This window comes from Drosophila navojoa, chromosome 4 (genome assembly GCF_054131105.1).
Source record: "Drosophila navojoa isolate 15081-1374.11 chromosome 4, UAZ_NAV_1.0, whole genome shotgun sequence".
NCBI lineage: Eukaryota > Metazoa > Arthropoda > Insecta > Diptera > Drosophilidae > Drosophila > Drosophila navojoa.
Genome location: NC_142892.1, coordinates 518,805 through 536,394, shown reverse-complemented (window position 1 = coordinate 536,394; position 17,590 = coordinate 518,805). Strand labels below are relative to the sequence as shown.

General features: G+C 43.4%; 3 protein-coding genes across 8 annotated transcripts in view; 1 reads left to right on the top strand and 2 right to left on the bottom strand.

Annotated features, from left to right (window-relative positions):
• Nucleotides 1-17,590, top strand: part of Hipk (Homeodomain interacting protein kinase) — a 126,342-nt gene that overhangs the window by 67,084 nt on the left and 41,668 nt on the right. The window lies entirely within an intron of this gene.
• The window catches only part of klar (klarsicht), a 135,327-nt gene that overhangs the window by 110,847 nt on the left and 6,890 nt on the right, over nucleotides 1-17,590 (bottom strand). The gene's annotated exons all lie outside the window — the stretch shown is intronic.
• On the bottom strand, nucleotides 8,487-9,198 carry LOC108651180 (eukaryotic translation initiation factor 5A). The gene has a single exon (XM_018100670.3). It carries the CDS (start codon nucleotides 9,076-9,078, stop codon nucleotides 8,599-8,601), a length of 480 nt encoding a protein of 159 aa, XP_017956159.1. The 5' UTR covers nucleotides 9,079-9,198; the 3' UTR covers nucleotides 8,487-8,598.

The following is a 17,590-nucleotide window of genomic DNA, read 5'->3' as shown; positions in this document are numbered from 1 at the left end:
TACTCTTTTTAATCAATGGGCGATATTATATCTCTCTCTTATTTCTGTGCTGATTACAAAAATTCCTCAAGTTATTGCTGGAGCAAAGTTCAACAACGCTAAGATTGTTCGCCTCACACACACACACACACACACACACAGACATATACACATGCAAACACACACACACACAGAGATGCGTCATTTGCATAGAAATCTTGCAGCTTGAGGCCGGGCAGAGTCCATTAAGAATGCAATTTGCTAAAATCGCCGCGAGGCTGACAAATGGCAACTAGATGATTTAGAGGGGACAGGGAGGGAGAGAGAGAGAGAGAGAGAGAGGGGGGGAAGGCGTGTATACCATGTACATAGAGTAGTTGCAAAGCTGTTGGACAGTGTTGACCAGCTCGCTTGACGGCTTGTTTATTAATTTGTCAAGACTTTTTGGGCTATGCGCCAAAACTGATGGGAGAAATTGCATGGCCAGCAGGTGAAAATGTGAGAACGACTCACAACAGAAACCAAAAGACCGTTAGAAGCCGCTAAAATGTTGCAGGTAGGCTGCAAAAGTAAGTCAACGTCAGCCAGAGAACTTGGCTGACGAATTATGCCTAGACTGGCTGTATCAGCCCCATTCGCAGGTTTTCACTGTGACCGGACTTTCCCAATGCTGCCAATGTCAATTGGTTGGCAGATTGCTTGTTGCCTTCTTTTCTTTATATTTTTTTGGTAGCTAGGCGCTGTCGGATTACGTGGGAGTTCGCCGTCTACTAAATTACATGATATAAATTTCATTTTCGCTAATGGAAACCAGCTCACAAAGAGCCAAATTGCTGGTGTCCAAAATAAAACTAAAAAGCATTAAAATAGATAAAACAAGGGAACGTTGCACGGCGGATATTGACTATGAGATACCCTGAGAAATGCATACGAATGCTTGAAAGGACTAAGATTAGAGAGAGGTTAGAGACATTTCTTATAAGAATGAGCACTCAAAGATCACGTAGTCTAGATGTTTATCCCAAAGAATCTCAGACATCTTTAAGCTAACATCTTTTCAAATGAGTCTCCTGATAAACTGTATTAGTATAAGGCAAAAGGTGAGAGCAACTAGGCTATGTTTGCTCTGGTAGTTCTTTCTCCCATTTAAAGTCTCTAGTTCCTAGTGGAAATAATTTTCAACCCTCTGTTCCATACACTAGACTCAATCAACATGCACTACAGCTGCAGCAGACTTGAGGGTATATAAAAAATGCAAACTAAAATCACATTTCACATTCGTTGTCAGAGCCGACAGCGTTGACCAGAGACCAGAGACCAGACAACAGAGACAGAGAGCAGAGCCAAGCAGACACCAGACAGTAGCCAGTGACGCCTGTTCGGCCTGCAGACTTCCAACTGCAACTGCAACTCGAACTCCGCCTCCGCATTCCGTTTTCCATTTGCTTCTGTTTTTTTTTCTCTTTATCCATGGAGACAAGTGAATGTGAAGTCGGACTATGAAGACAACACCCGCATTGATTTGACTGCCAGTTTCCTCCACTCTCTACTTCAGCCTCGCTCACTCTCTCTCTCCCTCTCTCGCTACTCCTTGTTGACCAGCTCTCTCTCTCTCTCTCTCACACTCTCCCTCTCTTGCTCCCTCACACACACTCGGCACGTCTCGGTAGTTTAATGAGTTGATTTTCCGTCTGTCTCGTTCGCAGTTGTTATTGGTAAATTGCAGTTGGGGCCAAGGTGAAAAGACTATCGTCTGGGGGTTAGCCTAATGTTCATGTTAATGACGTTTTTAAGCGACATCATGACTCGAAGCTGAAGTAGCTGATGATTGTTGTTATATCTCTGCTATTGCTATTGCTATTGCTGTTGCCATTGCTGTTGTTGTTGTTGCTGCATTTACAGGCAATTTAATTAATTTGACAGCCTCGCTGTCTGCTGCAATCTCACAAGCTGCTCATTTAAAGGCGGGCAAGTGTGGCCACAGCGAATGATTAGCATGGAATGTGATCAAAGAAGGAAGCCCTTTTTGCCATAGTTCGCGGAAGTGGAAGCAGTTGGCCCATTAATCAAGCCAGTAGTTGGCAGCTTTTACGATCCAAGACACTGAGCTCTAAGCGTAAACTCAGCTGCAAATAAAATATGTATTTATTTCTGGAAAAGTTACGCTATAGCACTGCTTAAGCCTGTAGACTAGCTTTAATAGTAGCTTATAAATATGAATTCACTTTGAATAACCTCAATAACAATTTATTATAATTAAATTCCGCTCCAGGCGTAGACTTCTTTTCGTATTCCCATTGCTTCCCCATATACATATTCCATTAGATCTCTTTAGGCTTGCAGGCATTTCGCTAAATTTACAAACAATAACATCTGAAGCATCCACCACCCCCTACCCTGCCGTACTCTACATTTCACTCACCTTCTCTCAGCAGCTCCACACACTGTAAGGAAATTCCCAGTGCAGCCAACTGACATAATTCCCAAGGAAAATGTTAATGTGCATTAAACTACAGTTATGTCTCAATTGGCCAGAAACCAGTTTGACACAGCCAACAAAAAATACTTGATGAAAAACAAAACAAAAACTTTTTCAATTTAATGTAGGTAGAAAAATAATAAAACACAAAAAGAAAACGCAAGCAAACTTGAAAAACCTGGAGGGGAAATGCACGCACACAAAGGAAGAAGAAGAAGAAGAAAAACCTTTCCTGCTTTGGCTTTCCCACCAGGCAAAAACGCATGCCAAAAAGTTGGTCAGTGAAAATGAATTTCCTTTCTGGGCTTGGCTCGCGGCCAATAATCAGCTGAACAACAAAAACTACACAGCCGAGCGAAGGATGCAAATGGCGATAAAAATCGCTTGAATAATGGAAGAATTTCTCTCTCCCCTCTCTCTCTCTCTCTCTCTCTCTCTCTCTATCTATAGTCAAGCCCACGCAGCGTCACATGCGCGAGCGCCTAATGGAGACTTTAACCGACTGCGCCGACAGCCCACAGCCGTACCCCGCCTGCTCTGCTTCTACTTCTGCCTCAGCTCTTTTCATGTGGCGCTTCAATTGTGTTTTATAGCCTGTCAGCTCGCCCCCGCCACTGCTCTCTGCCCATCCATTCAGTTAACCCCGGGCTATTGTATTGCCACTGCACTTTCCGTTTAACTGTCGCAACTTTGTTTACGGCACGCAAGTTTATTATTTATGCTGCACGGCTCCTCCACTCCCCCTCCACAGGGGGCGCCACACACACAGAGAGAAAGAGAGAGAGAGAGAGAGAGAGAGAGAGAGATACAGTCACCCACTAGCCCCTGGGCCTCTTGATATCTCTTTTCCCCTCACTCACACAGTTTGCAATTAAAACGCGTGCAGTTCCCTTGTCGAGTGCCAGTGGAGCGTGGTCGAGTGGATGCCACTTCCAAGTCCACGCAGCTTCGCTACGCTTCGGCCCGGCCCGGCCCGATTCGGTCCACAAGCTGCCTCGTTAAATGCTGCAATTTGATTTACGAGTCGATTGCCAGCAGCTCCCACTGGCCGCCTCCTTCCCCTCCCTCCACCAACCCCACCTCAGTTAATATTTGTCCGAGTGTTGTTACCCAATATCATTTTTATGTGTACAGCAAATACAAACGCTTCGGGGCTCCCTCGCTCAGGGTCGTTCCGTTTGGCACGCACTTAGCATATGAATTTTATGTGTTTGTTTTTCTTCATCTCTTTCATGTGTGCTTCTCTTTCTACAAAAAAAGCTCTTCCAAAATGTCGTTTGAACAAAAATTTCATTACCACACCGTCCCGCATAATCGCTGAACAATTTTTAATGGGCTCGGCTTGGCTTTTAAAGAAAAGAAACAAGACACGCAGCCAAAAGGCGAAGAGAAGAGAACCCTAGCGTGGCGTTATATAGAGGGCAACACCTTGATTCGCGGAATCTAGCTACCTGGCTTGACCTTAGCACAAAGCTGAGCTGTAATGAGTTCTAGATCGTTCTCAGTGCTGTAATACGATATGTGCGTTGCATTAAATGTGCTCAAATGCCATTAAAAGCTAAACTCAAATAAATCTTGTTTTATGATGTGAATAGAAACTGAAAATGTTGATTCACTTGTAGTTGTTCCTTAGTTTATCTTATTTATGTTGCTACATATGTATGTAAAGCAGAAATACAAGCATCCATCTTGACTCAAAACTTAAGGAAGCATTTTCCACTTGAAGAGCTTGGTACATAATTACATTTACTTAGAGCTCTCTTGGGTATTAAAATGATTACTAGGACAGAGCTCCAAGCCGACCGATAATATACACAGTCAAGTATAATTCCGACTGGACAATACTCTTTACCTGAATAGATCATCTTAGCATTTCACCTTGTGAAACTATTACACCCACTCGATCTTCCTTCGCTGCACGATTCTCTAATGCCCAATCTCTCTCATAAAACTTATCCATATTCTAATTAGTGTAAGCCCACACATTATCCAAAACTAGTTACCTATCTTCCACTCCACCCATCAGCCTATTCTGACACCTGTTGAGAAGCCCAGAGCCTAACAGCGCTGTGGTCACAGACGAGTTATTTAAGATTAACTGTCAGTCCACAAGCCAAACGTTTCTCAACTCACGCTGATAAGAGGAAAAAGAGTGAAGGTAAACGCAGAAATATAACCCAACTTTCCAATGACCCCATTTCGCAGCTCCACTTCCATTCCCTGCGTTATATATATGTACGTATTACTGTCGGTTATCTGGCGCGAAACCTACTTACACACTTGTTTCTTTAACCCATTCGGCCCGCGACACGCACGCATCCGCTGGCCAGGCCCTGCAACGAGAGGGTGGAGACTTGACACATAAATCTCTTTAATTGTCTCACGCAACGCGAAACCGAAGTCGTCGGACTTCCAAGTCTCAAAGGCGTCTTGCAAGCGGCAATTAATTAAAAGCAAGCGGCACTAAATTAATTTAATGCCTATCTTCGAGCCACAGACAAAATCGCTGTTTCATCATTAACACTTCGCCCAGCCAAGTCACAATCGAGAAAAAGCTGAATGAACTTGGCGCATTTATCATAAGAGTCAGGAGAGAATGCATTTATCTGATGTATATAATGTGGAAAGGCCAGAACTTGATATCATGAACGATTGCATCTCGATTATAGATTGAAAAGGTATAAACTATATATTATAACAATATTTTTCGAAAACTGAATTCAAATTTCGTTTCCCCTCTCTCAACTCTCTTAGCTCTTTTCCAATTACAATCCCCATTTCCCATTTCAAGCAAGCACACTCTTCTTCTTCCATCTATTTATCTATCAATTACTCCGAAAACCGATGACTGTCCGTTTATCGATTTAACAAAATAGAAAGTTATATCGATATAGAAATACATACATCAACACCAATTGAGTAATTAAAACTTGCAACTGTCACCTTCCACGCTCCGCACACACGACAAACTAAAGTTCTAATTGAAAACGGGGCGTGTTCGGAGGGGGGCGGGCGAGCCACTGTTTACCTCTGACCGTTAGATAAACATCAAGCAGTGTGGCTTGCATTTGCTTTTTGCTTTTCGTACATGTTTAAATAACGGTAAAAAGTGTATCCATGACTGCATGATGCACGCATTCACGCCCATTCGCCCCCTCCCCCCCTCTCCTTCCACACTCCACACACAGAAGACAAAAAAGTTGCTGAATAATGGCCACGCCCCGCACGCCCAGCCGACATATTAAAGCGTGTAATTAGTTTTGGATAGACAGATAGCTTCATATGCGAGGGTAAAACTCTGCATGGTGCAGTTTTTCCCGTTGATTGACTGACAGCAGACACTGTCAGTCATAGCGGCAGACAGCGTTTGCCGGGTCGGAGGTCAAGTGCAGCTGAAGCTAAGAGCTTCGAGCAGTAATGGAGATTCTATGACTAGGCCCACACCCGCACTCTAGCCGTGCTGTTGTTGTAGTTGTCATAGCAATATGCAATGCTTGTCTATGGCGCTGCACTTGAAATATGAAATGCAAGACAGAGAGCCAAGTCCATGGGCATAGTTTATGGAATACCCCGTACTCTTCCGGGCTGGGGCTTATGCATTCAATTTGTTTAGAATGCGCCGCATGCAAAGCCAAAATCAATAACAATTAGTTGGCAGTTTATGCAGGCTTTATAGAGCAGTGGGAGGGGCATGGGGCATAGTTAAGTTGATTTTAATGCAGACAAACGGAAAATCAGCTTAAAATGAGTTGATTGAGAGATGTGGAGTTGAGTCAGGGAGAGAGTGGTTCATCTATATGGACTGAGAGTGATGTCTGTTGTCTCCTCTCACTCCCTCTCTCTTACCTTAAACCCACACATAGTCCAATTACTGACGTCTTCCTTCTAAGATATCTTTCAATGCTCTAGAATTCAGACAAAAGAAGAATCTCTGTTGCATAGCTAACTCTCTTACTCTTGCTTTCTCTCTCTCTCTCTCGCTGCTTCTCCCACACACATTCCAACTATTTAGGCAATTGAACAAACATTTATCAATCAAGCTTAACAATTAGTTGGGTAAAACAAAACGCGAACCCTCCCCTTCTTCCATCCATAGCTAAACGCTAATGCCTTTATTTATTCATTGCTTAGCAATCCCGAAATTCCCGTTTCCACTCCCCCCAATCCACATATTTCTCACATATGCCAATGTTGGGAAACATTGCTCAGACCCGACTCAAAGAATCAACCGAAATATCTATATATATGTATATGAACATGCGGGTTCCATCGACGCCCCCGTAGCATGGGTTTCACGTTTGCCTTTTCGTTTGTTATTCATAATTTGATATTTTTTTGGGCTTTTTTGAGTTTTATTTCTTTGGCAACTAATTGAATTTCAGTCCAAGTTCTTGGCGCCTTATGACATCATCAGCGACTTTTCAACTCATTCCCATGGCATAATATTCGTTTGGGAGCGGCAGCCACTGCTGCTGCCATGTAACGAAATCCTTTTGGCCAAAATCTCCGAGACACAAGTCGTATTAAATTGTATTAGCAACAAATTTATTGCATTTGTTAACAGACTTGACAACGTGCTCAATTGCTGAAGGTAGGCAAGGCAAGGCGGGGCGGGCCACGCACTGCTGGAAAACCAGCTAACACACCCACACCCGCCGACGGCAGGGGGAGGGGGGGTAAACGACGGCGACAGCTTGACAGAAATGTCAAATTGCCAGGCAAAACAAACAACGGCAACAAAATTTGAAAATTTGTAATTTTGAATGAATGACTGGCGCAATGAATGAATCACAGACTGACTGACTGAGTGAGTGAGTGTGTGAGTGAGTATATTCAGAGTTGAGCGCAGTCCTCGGGCTGTATGCAAATATTATGCATTTGCGATTGCCAATGCAATTGGCAAACAAGGAAGCAATGCAACAATCGCAGCAACTGCCTGTCAATTGAGAGAAATGAAGGAGACGACGCGACGTCGTCGACGGCAGCTAAAGGTGGAGCATTGCGATGCTGCAGCAAAGAGACGACGCCGCCAGCGAGACGCCACAGCAGTCAGCGTCAAAACTAGTAGGAGTAGGCAGAGAGTGATCGACACGGCATATACCCTGTAACTAGACGGAGTAAGACAAGCAGCCGGAGAGAGCAACAGGAGCATTTTCCTTCTCTATGCCTGCATATATGATCAGCCTAATATACCTCCGTTTGTTAATTAGTGCAGGGTATGTCTAACAGTTAATACTTTACAGCCAACATTCGTCTAAGCAAAATTAATGAAATTGCCAATGGAACTCGACATTTAGCGAAATGAACGCTACAAATGGCGCATAATTATTTGTTCAGGTGGTCAACAACAACTAGGCAGACTCGGCAGACTCGACAGACTCGGCAGACCGCGTAGACCTGGCCATTGAACTGCAGTTGGTCAAGAGAATCCAAACAGACGTAATTAGCAACACTTGATGAGCTACACACACGTGAGAAGCCCTCCAAAACAAAAAGAGTGCTGTTGACCTCTTCGAGAAGGAGGCTAGAAGGCCTAAGCCCACAACGAATTGATAAACGCTGCAGCGACTGGGCAACGATCGGGCGCGTCCACCTAATGAGATCTCATTAATTTGATAAAGACGATTAAATTATGTTTTGGCTTCTCATATGATAAATGAGCCAAGACTCAAATGCGGGCCTCAAATTTGTAGCGCTCCGCTCGCTTTGAAGTCCATTTAAACGAATCACGAGAGACCGTGACAGAGAAACATATCAATATATGCATCAAATGAAGATCAATATTCATTATGAAAGGCCCTGGAAATATGATAATAGAAGAAGCAGATCGAAGTCTTTGGCATGTTATTTGAATTGACTATTTAAGAGATTTATCACGAGTGACTTAGTAAGGAGTCGCGGAAAGAGATCTATAAATATATAGCTCTCACTCACTCTTTGTCATTCATTGATTGATTTGCTGGATCTATATACGGTTTGCCCATATCATATTTACCCGTTAACCCATCTCCAATCGATATCGTCTACCTCTTATATATATGCTTTGCTATTTATTGCTTTATAAATGCATACAAGTTTATTAGCCAAAGTTCTGTTCCTGTGGCTTCTTTCTTCTTCTTCTTTTGTCATTCTTCATCTTCTCACTTATCCAATGCCGAATTGGCCTTGGTGGCAATGACGCACTCCTCGCCACAAGCCGCCAATACGGTGCACAACAGTTCCTTGCCCTCCTCGAATTCGGCACGTAAGAGACCGCCCAAATCTCCCTCGGGCACCTTAAGATCCTCACGGATGTCCCCATTGTCGGACATGAGGGTTAGGAATCCATCGTCGCTGATATCGGTCAGCTGATAGTCCTCGCGCTTCACTTGCGGCACATCCATGTTGTGGGTGGAGGGGCAAATGTCCTCGTACTTCTTCTGGGTGAATATATCGATGCCGACCATATGGACCTTGGCATGCCCATGCTTGCCAGTCTTCGAGGTGGACATATCCACGATCTTGCACGGACGTCCCTTCAGCATGACGAATCCGTTCTTACGCAATGCCGAGCATTGCATCGGATACGTCTTCGACGCCCCCGAATCGGCGACATCAAATGCAATGTCATCGTCAGCCATCGAAATTATGGCTGATTTCCTGTTTCGGGACTTTTAAGAAAAATAAAATTGTTTAAAAGAATTCCGATTGTGAGCTCTATGTTTTTCAAACTGACCAAATGCTGTCAACGACTCAGACTATTCTGACAAAGCCAGAGTCGACTTGGATTGAAACTAAATTCAGGTTATCCAAGTTTTAAAGCTTTGACATTCATGAACTTTTTTTTGTTTTTTTGTTTTACGCATTTGCATAGACAGCGGCATTGGAAGAGCGCACAAACATGGCTAAAAGTCATAAAATGGAGGCAACGCCGCAATCTGAATCTGCATACGATTATCGTTCATTCATCATACGATAGTCATACGCATATCCGGCATTTCTTCCTCTTTCCTCTATATCTGCTCTGCACGTCGAACGTGCGCATAATTAACACTTGCCGATCAAGTCGATTCAGCTCTATTTGACAAAGTTGCAGCTGAGGTGGGAGTTTAATGTGACGACTTCGAAATACCCTCACAATCTAGTGAAACTCTATTAGGGAAATGGGTGGAACTGAAACAAAATGCAAATGCTGGTAGGAGGTGGGAGTATATATATCATTACATAATATTAAGAAACTATAGAAAAGATAAGAAACATCATGCTTATAGGTACTATACAGGCCTTTCGCCCACTTTCACGGAATATAGGTGCAAATATTCAAGCAAACACGTAAATCTAGTTCAGACATGGAAAATTGTGCAAATATTTGATTTCGGGGCGGACTGTTTGGGGCGTTAAGGTGTCAGCAGGGCGTGTGCCGCTGTCGTCTATGGTAATCAACGGCACTTCACGCACTTTCAACGTCAACTGCAACAGCAACGCATTGCTCTGGGGCACAGACACGCACGCACACACACACACACACACACACACACACACACACACACACACACACACACACTTGAGCACTCACACAGCAGCAGCTGCCAAATGTGGGCCAATGGCGCTGGCCAAGTTGGTCTGCCACTTTGGTAATTAAAGCCATGGAAATCAGTGCAAGGTGTGCAGAAGAAATTGTGGCTGGTGAAAGAGGCAGATCAAAGAAAGGAGAGAAACAGACAGAGAAAGAGAGAGAGAGGGGTAGAGAGAGAGGGCTCAACAGTTGGCGCCACTTGTTGCTTGTTTCTGGTTTGCCGCGCCTGCATTTCCTGGAACCAAAACGCTTCGATCTTCCCGATCGAACGCACTTACCCAACAAGGTGTGTCGAATATAAAGACCTCATGTGACCTCATTTAGCATCGAGTGCTCTTTGAGGCATGCTATTCATCATCTTTTCAAGATTTACATACCTGCAAGAAAATTAAGAAAATATTTTGTTAACAAGAAGCAGAGATTGATTGAAAGGGCTTAGGGTATCTTCCAGTCAACCACTCGCTCACTCACTCGCTCCCACTCGTTCATAATAACTTCTAATCCCTATTTGACCCGAAAGTGGGGTCTTAAACAACTTCTTAAACATCCATTGTTAGTCATTGTAATCTTCGCTCAGGTTTTCTCCAAGTTCTGGGTGCCCAACCCAAAAGGCCACTTAACCTCTATTTGCAGCTAATGTCAATTGCTTTTGCCCAGTTTCGCGACATAAATCAAGCCAAAAGGTAAACATAAATTGAGCCTAAGTATTCGCAAAACTTATTAATGTGACAATTGACGAATTGACTAAAAGTAAAGATCGTAGTTAAGACGCCGCTTGCTGTCTGTCAGTCTGTCGTGTCGAGTTGTCAGTGATGGCGGTGGCGGTGGCTCCAATTTTGCTGCTTGTTGTTATTTGTGTTGTCGATTTGATGGCTTAAATGTTAAATTGGTTTGGTTTGCTGCCTGGCAAATGCTTTGCAGCGACATTAATTTACAGTTTGTCTATAGTTAAGAACATGAAAACTCATTAAAACATGCTGCAGATAAGCATAACCCAACGACAGCAACAACAACAACAACAACAACGACAGCGAGCAGAAACTGGCTATAAGACGTGGCTATAATTCAGTTGCCAGCAAGCCGCAAAAACACACTCGAAACGTGACACAGTCAACAATTTATTGACACTTTTAAGACACTTGGCCAATGCGTATACCCTGTGCATAAATCAATACTATTATGGGGTATAAGCCAACTCTGGTATGCGATTGGCACAGCGAAGAGTTGCGTAAGGTATAAAATAGGAAATTGAATTTATTAAAGTTGCTCTAACGCTCTTACACTTGCCGAGGCATTCAACATTCACACCCTTTAGCTATTCACAGTTTGAGAGTCACTGCCTAATTTCGACCATTTTTGAATCTAGTTCCCTATTTTACCTCTTCTTTCTGAGAAGACTTGAAAAGTTAGACTCACTGATTTAGCTTTTCTTATTAATTTTAGTTAGAAAGATATTCCGATATATGGGCAAAGTCTAGATCAATCAATATAATATTTATGTGTTACGCATGCAATAGATAACACTCTAATAGATAGTTCTGGTGCAGATAATGTACTTGAAATATTTAGTATGTAATCACTACAATTAAGCACAGATATATAACTGTAACTATTGATTATAGATTATAAATGATTTATTGAGAATCACATTTATCATCCACATGCAATCTCTATATAGTTTTTCATTTGATTTATAATAGTTCCCTAGGGTACGCATGTTTCGATTGCTTTTTGCCTTTTTTTTTCAATTTGTTGTCAATTATGAATTGCTGTTGTTGTTGTTGTTGTTGTTTTCTCTTGGTGGCAGGCAGGCGACACGTTTTTAAAAGTCGGCTGATGGATTGATGTGGCTTCACGTGGCTTGCACAAATACAGAGAGAGAGGCAAGCACACACTCAGTCATTCACACACACACACACTCGCACACACTCACACATGCACATGTGTGCTGGCAAATGTTCTGCCAAGTGAGTCACCCACCAAAGTTGTTTGTCACTAATCATTGCTGCACTCCCTTAGCCACCACCGCCACCACAACCACTACCACTAGCCCCTCATCCCCTCGCTAGCCTCACTCCAGCACAAGCTCTACCAATACGCGCTCAATGGCCGAATGAGCACAAAATTGGAACCACATGCAGCACGCAGAGAAACCAAGACCGACATAAGACAGACGAACGACAACAAGCGATAAGCTAGGCGGCCTGATGGACTAGCAGATACCCCGCACTGCACACAAAGTATTTGCCAATGGGCAAGCACTCTCTCTTATGCCAACTACCCCATTAGTGTGGTTACAGGGCATATTTAATGCTGCTGCAAAACATAAGTGGAAGTGCCAACTGCATAAACTGAGACTGTCAGAAGCTACGTCCCTGAAATAATATCGATTTCGCTGTTTGGACTTTGCCTGCCTTTTCGCCTGCTGTTGGCTCTGCTGCGCCCTCTTTCCTCGTCTTCGCGTCTCTTCTTCTTCTGCTGCTGTTTGTGCGCTGGTTCCGATTGCCGCATTTGCCACTAAGAAGGCATTCACCTCATTTCCTGGACACGCGGCCGCATCAGGCGTTGAAGTGGACAAGCAACAGCAGCTGCAGCTGCCCCATGCCCATGCCATGCGCCCCGCTCCCAATCCCTGGCCCCACCCAGCACAGCCAAAGGCGTTGCCACAGACAGAGTGAGAGAGAGATAGAAGACAGACAGTTGCAGCCACAGATCATTGCATAATCAAGCGTCATTGTATTGGAGCTGCATTGCCTATCTTAATATCGATCTGACTCTCGATGAGTGATGAACGTCGCCGATGCTAGGATGGGTTTTACTTTCCTTCTCTTTCCTTGCCGGCGCGAATCTCTTCAATTGATCTGACGATCTCATTACATACAATTCAACATAAATGAAAGTTCCTTAATGGCAGCGCAAAGAAGCATCAATAATTGATATGAGGAAGGAATTTCAAGGCTATTATCGTTAAGCGAAAACTTAAATGAGAAGAAGTAAAAATAGAAATTCTTGCAGATCGTGCATTATAATTTCTCTAATTTATAATAATAATAGTTCTTAGGAATTCTAAATAAGAATATAGTTCACATAGAGATTGCTGAAGAACATTTGAATATTTAACATACGGAATTCCAGCTCATGTTTAGATCAATGATCACTGATAAGTCAGGGCAAGTCCGGCTATACTATATAGCCCGTAATAAGCGCTCATCGGACTATCTCAGCAATTATTAATTGCTGCTCTCAGGCACCGCTGCCATTTAGCTGACTGATCCACTCACTCCACTTGATAGTGATCGAGTTTATGAGCAACTCATCTACAATCTATGCTGCTCACTCGCCTGTCCATGGCAGGCAAGCAGCTTTTACTTGTGCAAACATGCCTTTCTCGGGCTCTCGTATTCTTTGATATCTCTCTAATCAACTGGTCGGGCAGCCGCCTGAAGGCTTTCGAATGCCATTCAACTTATAGCAGGATAATCATTATCAGTTAGCACATAATAACTGCAAACTGCGCTCAACTTGAAGCGTCATCCCCGAGGCACGCCGGTGATTAGCGGCATCATAAATTGTGCACTTTATCTGTGCAGCATGATCGCACGTTGAGTCGCCGACGACAACAACAGCATCTGCAACAGCAACTGCAACAGAAGAAAAGCAACAAAAAAATCTAACAAAAAGAAAAACGAATGTTGCGTAACGGTTCTTAAGCCACCCAGCTGAAAAGTTTTCGCAGTTTTCCCAGCTTTCGAGCTCAGGCCATAAATGGCCAACGCTAATTGCTTTGTCCGTCCGTGCTCATGCAGTTTTTACTGTAGTCTCTTCTACTGCATAAGCTGCATATATACATATATATATATAGACAGTTAGAGATTATTGTTTGACCAAATTGTATTGCCTTTTGGCCGCTGGCTGTTGGCCCCCAATGCAAAATGCAAATAAATCCAAGTCGAAGAGCAACTCGCAATATGCGATAATTCCAGTATTTTTGTCTCTCGCCTTCGGGCGCTGGGGATGGCCAATGGTCGATTTATCGATTGTTCGATTACACGATCGAAACTGGGGCCGGCCCTGCACCGCCTGCAGCATAAAATGCATATTATTTGTTGTGTATTTTTTGGAAAGTGCGATTGCATAAGTAGGACAACAGGGCGTAGCCTCGACTCCTGCTGCCGCTGCTGCTGCTGCTGCTGCTGATTGCAACCTGCCTTCGTATTGGGGTTACACTTTCTCGGTGGCTCACACCATAATTTATGTTAAGAACTTTTGATTTTAGGCAGGCGAAACAAATTTGTGACCCAATTTCACACGTCTCGATGGCTTCGATCGTCTCGTCTGATCGCTTCCCACGGCGAGTGGGCGGTCGCTCGCCCCTTAAATGTTCAATTTAAATGTCACAAAATGTCACACCGATCGAACTTGGCGGCTGCTTTATGTCTTATGTGTTGTGTGGCCGTCCCCTTGGCAGATAAGACCCCTCCCAGAGCACAAGCTCCAGTTGATTTAGAGCTGCCCAAGAAATTGCTGAACCAATGTGTCTCGGTTTTATTTGTGGAGCTGCTAAAAGCAACACGTAAAAAAATGCAATTAAATTCTTTAGAATCGAGCAACGATTTTCCTGGGTGCGGCTTTCGCTGCTGGGGAAACTGAGCCATGGAGGAATTGAGACATTAAAGTGTTTCGTAAATTGAATTTGTTATTTTTTTTTTTTTTTAAATAAACTTCTGTGTAATTGCAATTCGAGTTGCTGTGTGAAGATTAAAGAGGTCAGCGAGCCAAAAGGTTTTACTAAAGCCTAAATTGACTAATAAATGAGTAAAAGATCAATTTTTCAACAGAGACAGAAACTTAACGTTGCTGGAAGAATCAGGGATTGGTAAAGCCTATTCGATATAGATCTATATATGTATCTGTTCGTACGGCCATCCTACTTTTGACTTTCTTTCAATATGTGAAAGAGTTTACGATGAGCACTTCCGACTTCATCACTTTTACTACCTCTCTATCCAGATATTTGTAGGAGCTTCGAGAAATTTATAGATTTCCTTTACTGCTTTCCGCCTCAGATACCATTTTCTTTATAATCTCTCGTATAGTTTATATTTCACATGTCGATGCCTATATCGCGCAGCTCCTACTAGGCTAATCTGGTCCATAGATCCTGCTCGGCTAGCCCCTGCTGCGCACTATTTCGCACAAGTTGTTAACATGATTGAATGCCTCATTTGGACGATTTATGTGCTGTGAATGTGGCTGCTTTTTGGATCTGGCTTCTTTTTTCGTTTTTCTTTGTTGTGCTGGTCAAAACCGTTAAAAGGATAATCGCCAGCATGAAAAATGAATGTTGAACCCTCGCAGCGCAATCTGCAACCTGCAGCGCCTGCCAGCCTCAGCCCCCTCCCCCTCCCCCCTCCCCGCGTGCCTACGCGATTCCCACGTTTCATCGAGTTTGAGCGCGTGCAATTTGTGGCATGCAGCAAACTTTCACATGGAGCGGACAGGCAAATTAACAGCAACAACAACAACAGCAACAACCACAACAACAGCAAACAATATAAAGAGCTGTAAATGCCCCACAAACACCCACTAACTAACTCCATATGCATATAGGCATTATATATATATATATGGCCTCTGAATGAAAGTGAAGTGAAGAATTGATGGACACGCTTTTGCCCAGCTCCAATGCATGTCGTGTGTCTGTGTATGTGTGGGCGTGGCACATTCACATGACAAACCAGGCAAACAAATGATCCCCGCAGCAGCTGCAATCGATGATTACAATGCATAGATAACTATCGAAGCGTAACCAGCTCAGTGGGCAGACTCTGCCTGCTAGCCAGACGGACGGACGGACGGACGGACGGACAGACAGACTGCAGCCTTAGCTAACCAGGATCGTCGCCTTCCGATCGTCTGATTTGCTTAATTGCATAAATTTTTATTTGCTCGCGTCGATGGTGCATGAGATATGCAAATGACGCCCGATATCCAATATATATGCCCACGGGCAGCTGCTGCTGCTGCTGCCAAAACTAAGCTAGAGCTAAAAAAAAAGCTAAGCCGAAATAGCGAAAAGTCGCGCATTAAATCACACACACAGAAATTGTAGCAACCGCGGCAGCTCCTAGGCCAGGCTCATAGACCAGACCAAGACCAAAAGCCCAGACGCCATCGTCGTCGTCGTCGTCGCTGACTTTCGCTGCCTTTGAAATGCAAAAGAAAAAACTAAAACTTTGCAACAATGTAGGTGTAGCAGCAAATGTATTAAACGACAAGGCGAATACCCTGTAAATATATATTGTTGGTAAAAGAATAAAATGCCATAAGTGCCAGTACCAATTCTTAGGAACTCAGATTCTAGAGAGCTTTAGATCAAAGCGCCTGATTCTCTCTCTCTCTCTCTCTCTTTATATTCATATAGGAAAGTATACCCTATTCCTTATACTTTATACTAAATACTCTACACTTTACCTTGCTATACCATATATTCATGCCCTCTGCAAGAAATTGAAATTTAAGCCTATAGAAATTCTTCTTTTTTGTGTGACTAACAAAGGCAATCAGGGCCGCAGCTTTGCTTTTGTTCGCCAAAATTTGACAGTCAGCTTCAGTTGCATCCTGCAGAAACTGAAAACGAAAACCAAAATGCAAAAGACAAAAGCGTTTCTAGTGCATGGGAATTTGGTGAACTGCAAGTTGGACACGGGTCAATGACAACTTTGAGATTCGTCTCTGGTTTGTGTCGCCACGCAAAGGTCATTTGCTTGGGACTTTTACTTTTGCTTATGGTCAGCTTTAAGATGGGATTTGATTGGAGTGCGAGCGAGTTATGCAAGTGTGGAAAGTTTTCGTTTGGAGTGAAAAGTCAAATCAATTCCTGATATGTAATTATCTTCTGTAAAACTTCATTTAAATTCATCATCTCTGACCTCTTTATAGCTTCGAGTTATCGCTTATTCATTTTATGGCCCTTCCTTCCACACTCTATCGTAATTCAGTTGATTCATAGCTAAGAATTTCCACGCTTCGTTATAATCTACAACTCATTGCCGGCCACGCCCCCCGCCTGCCAAACAAATTCAGCTCAAGGAATGCAGAGTAAATCATAAAAAGAAGACTTGGCCCCTATACGAAGTTGCATGCAGTTGAGTTCTTGAACTATTTTTAAACAAGAACAAGAACTCTTATACAATATTAAAAAAGAGAGAAGAGGAGTGAAAAACTAAAGTTGGGAGGAGTCGCCGCCATCGTTGCCGGCGGCCTTATCGCCGTGGTTCAGAGAGCGCAATTAAAACAAACGCGCGGATAAAGATGGGGCCAAAGCAACTAAATGATGACGATGATTATGAGGCGAACAGGCAGACAGACAACTAGAAGAATCATTCTCGAGTTCTAGAGATCCCCTCTTATAAATTGAGCAACTGCCCCAACTATTGCCATATACCTATATATGTATACATACATAGGGATGTGATGGAAGGGCTTTTGGTTCTATTTTTAGCACTCGCTGCATTTTCGCTTTGAAATGTATCTACAAGATACGAATGCTGCTGCAGCAGCCCAGGCACAGGCCA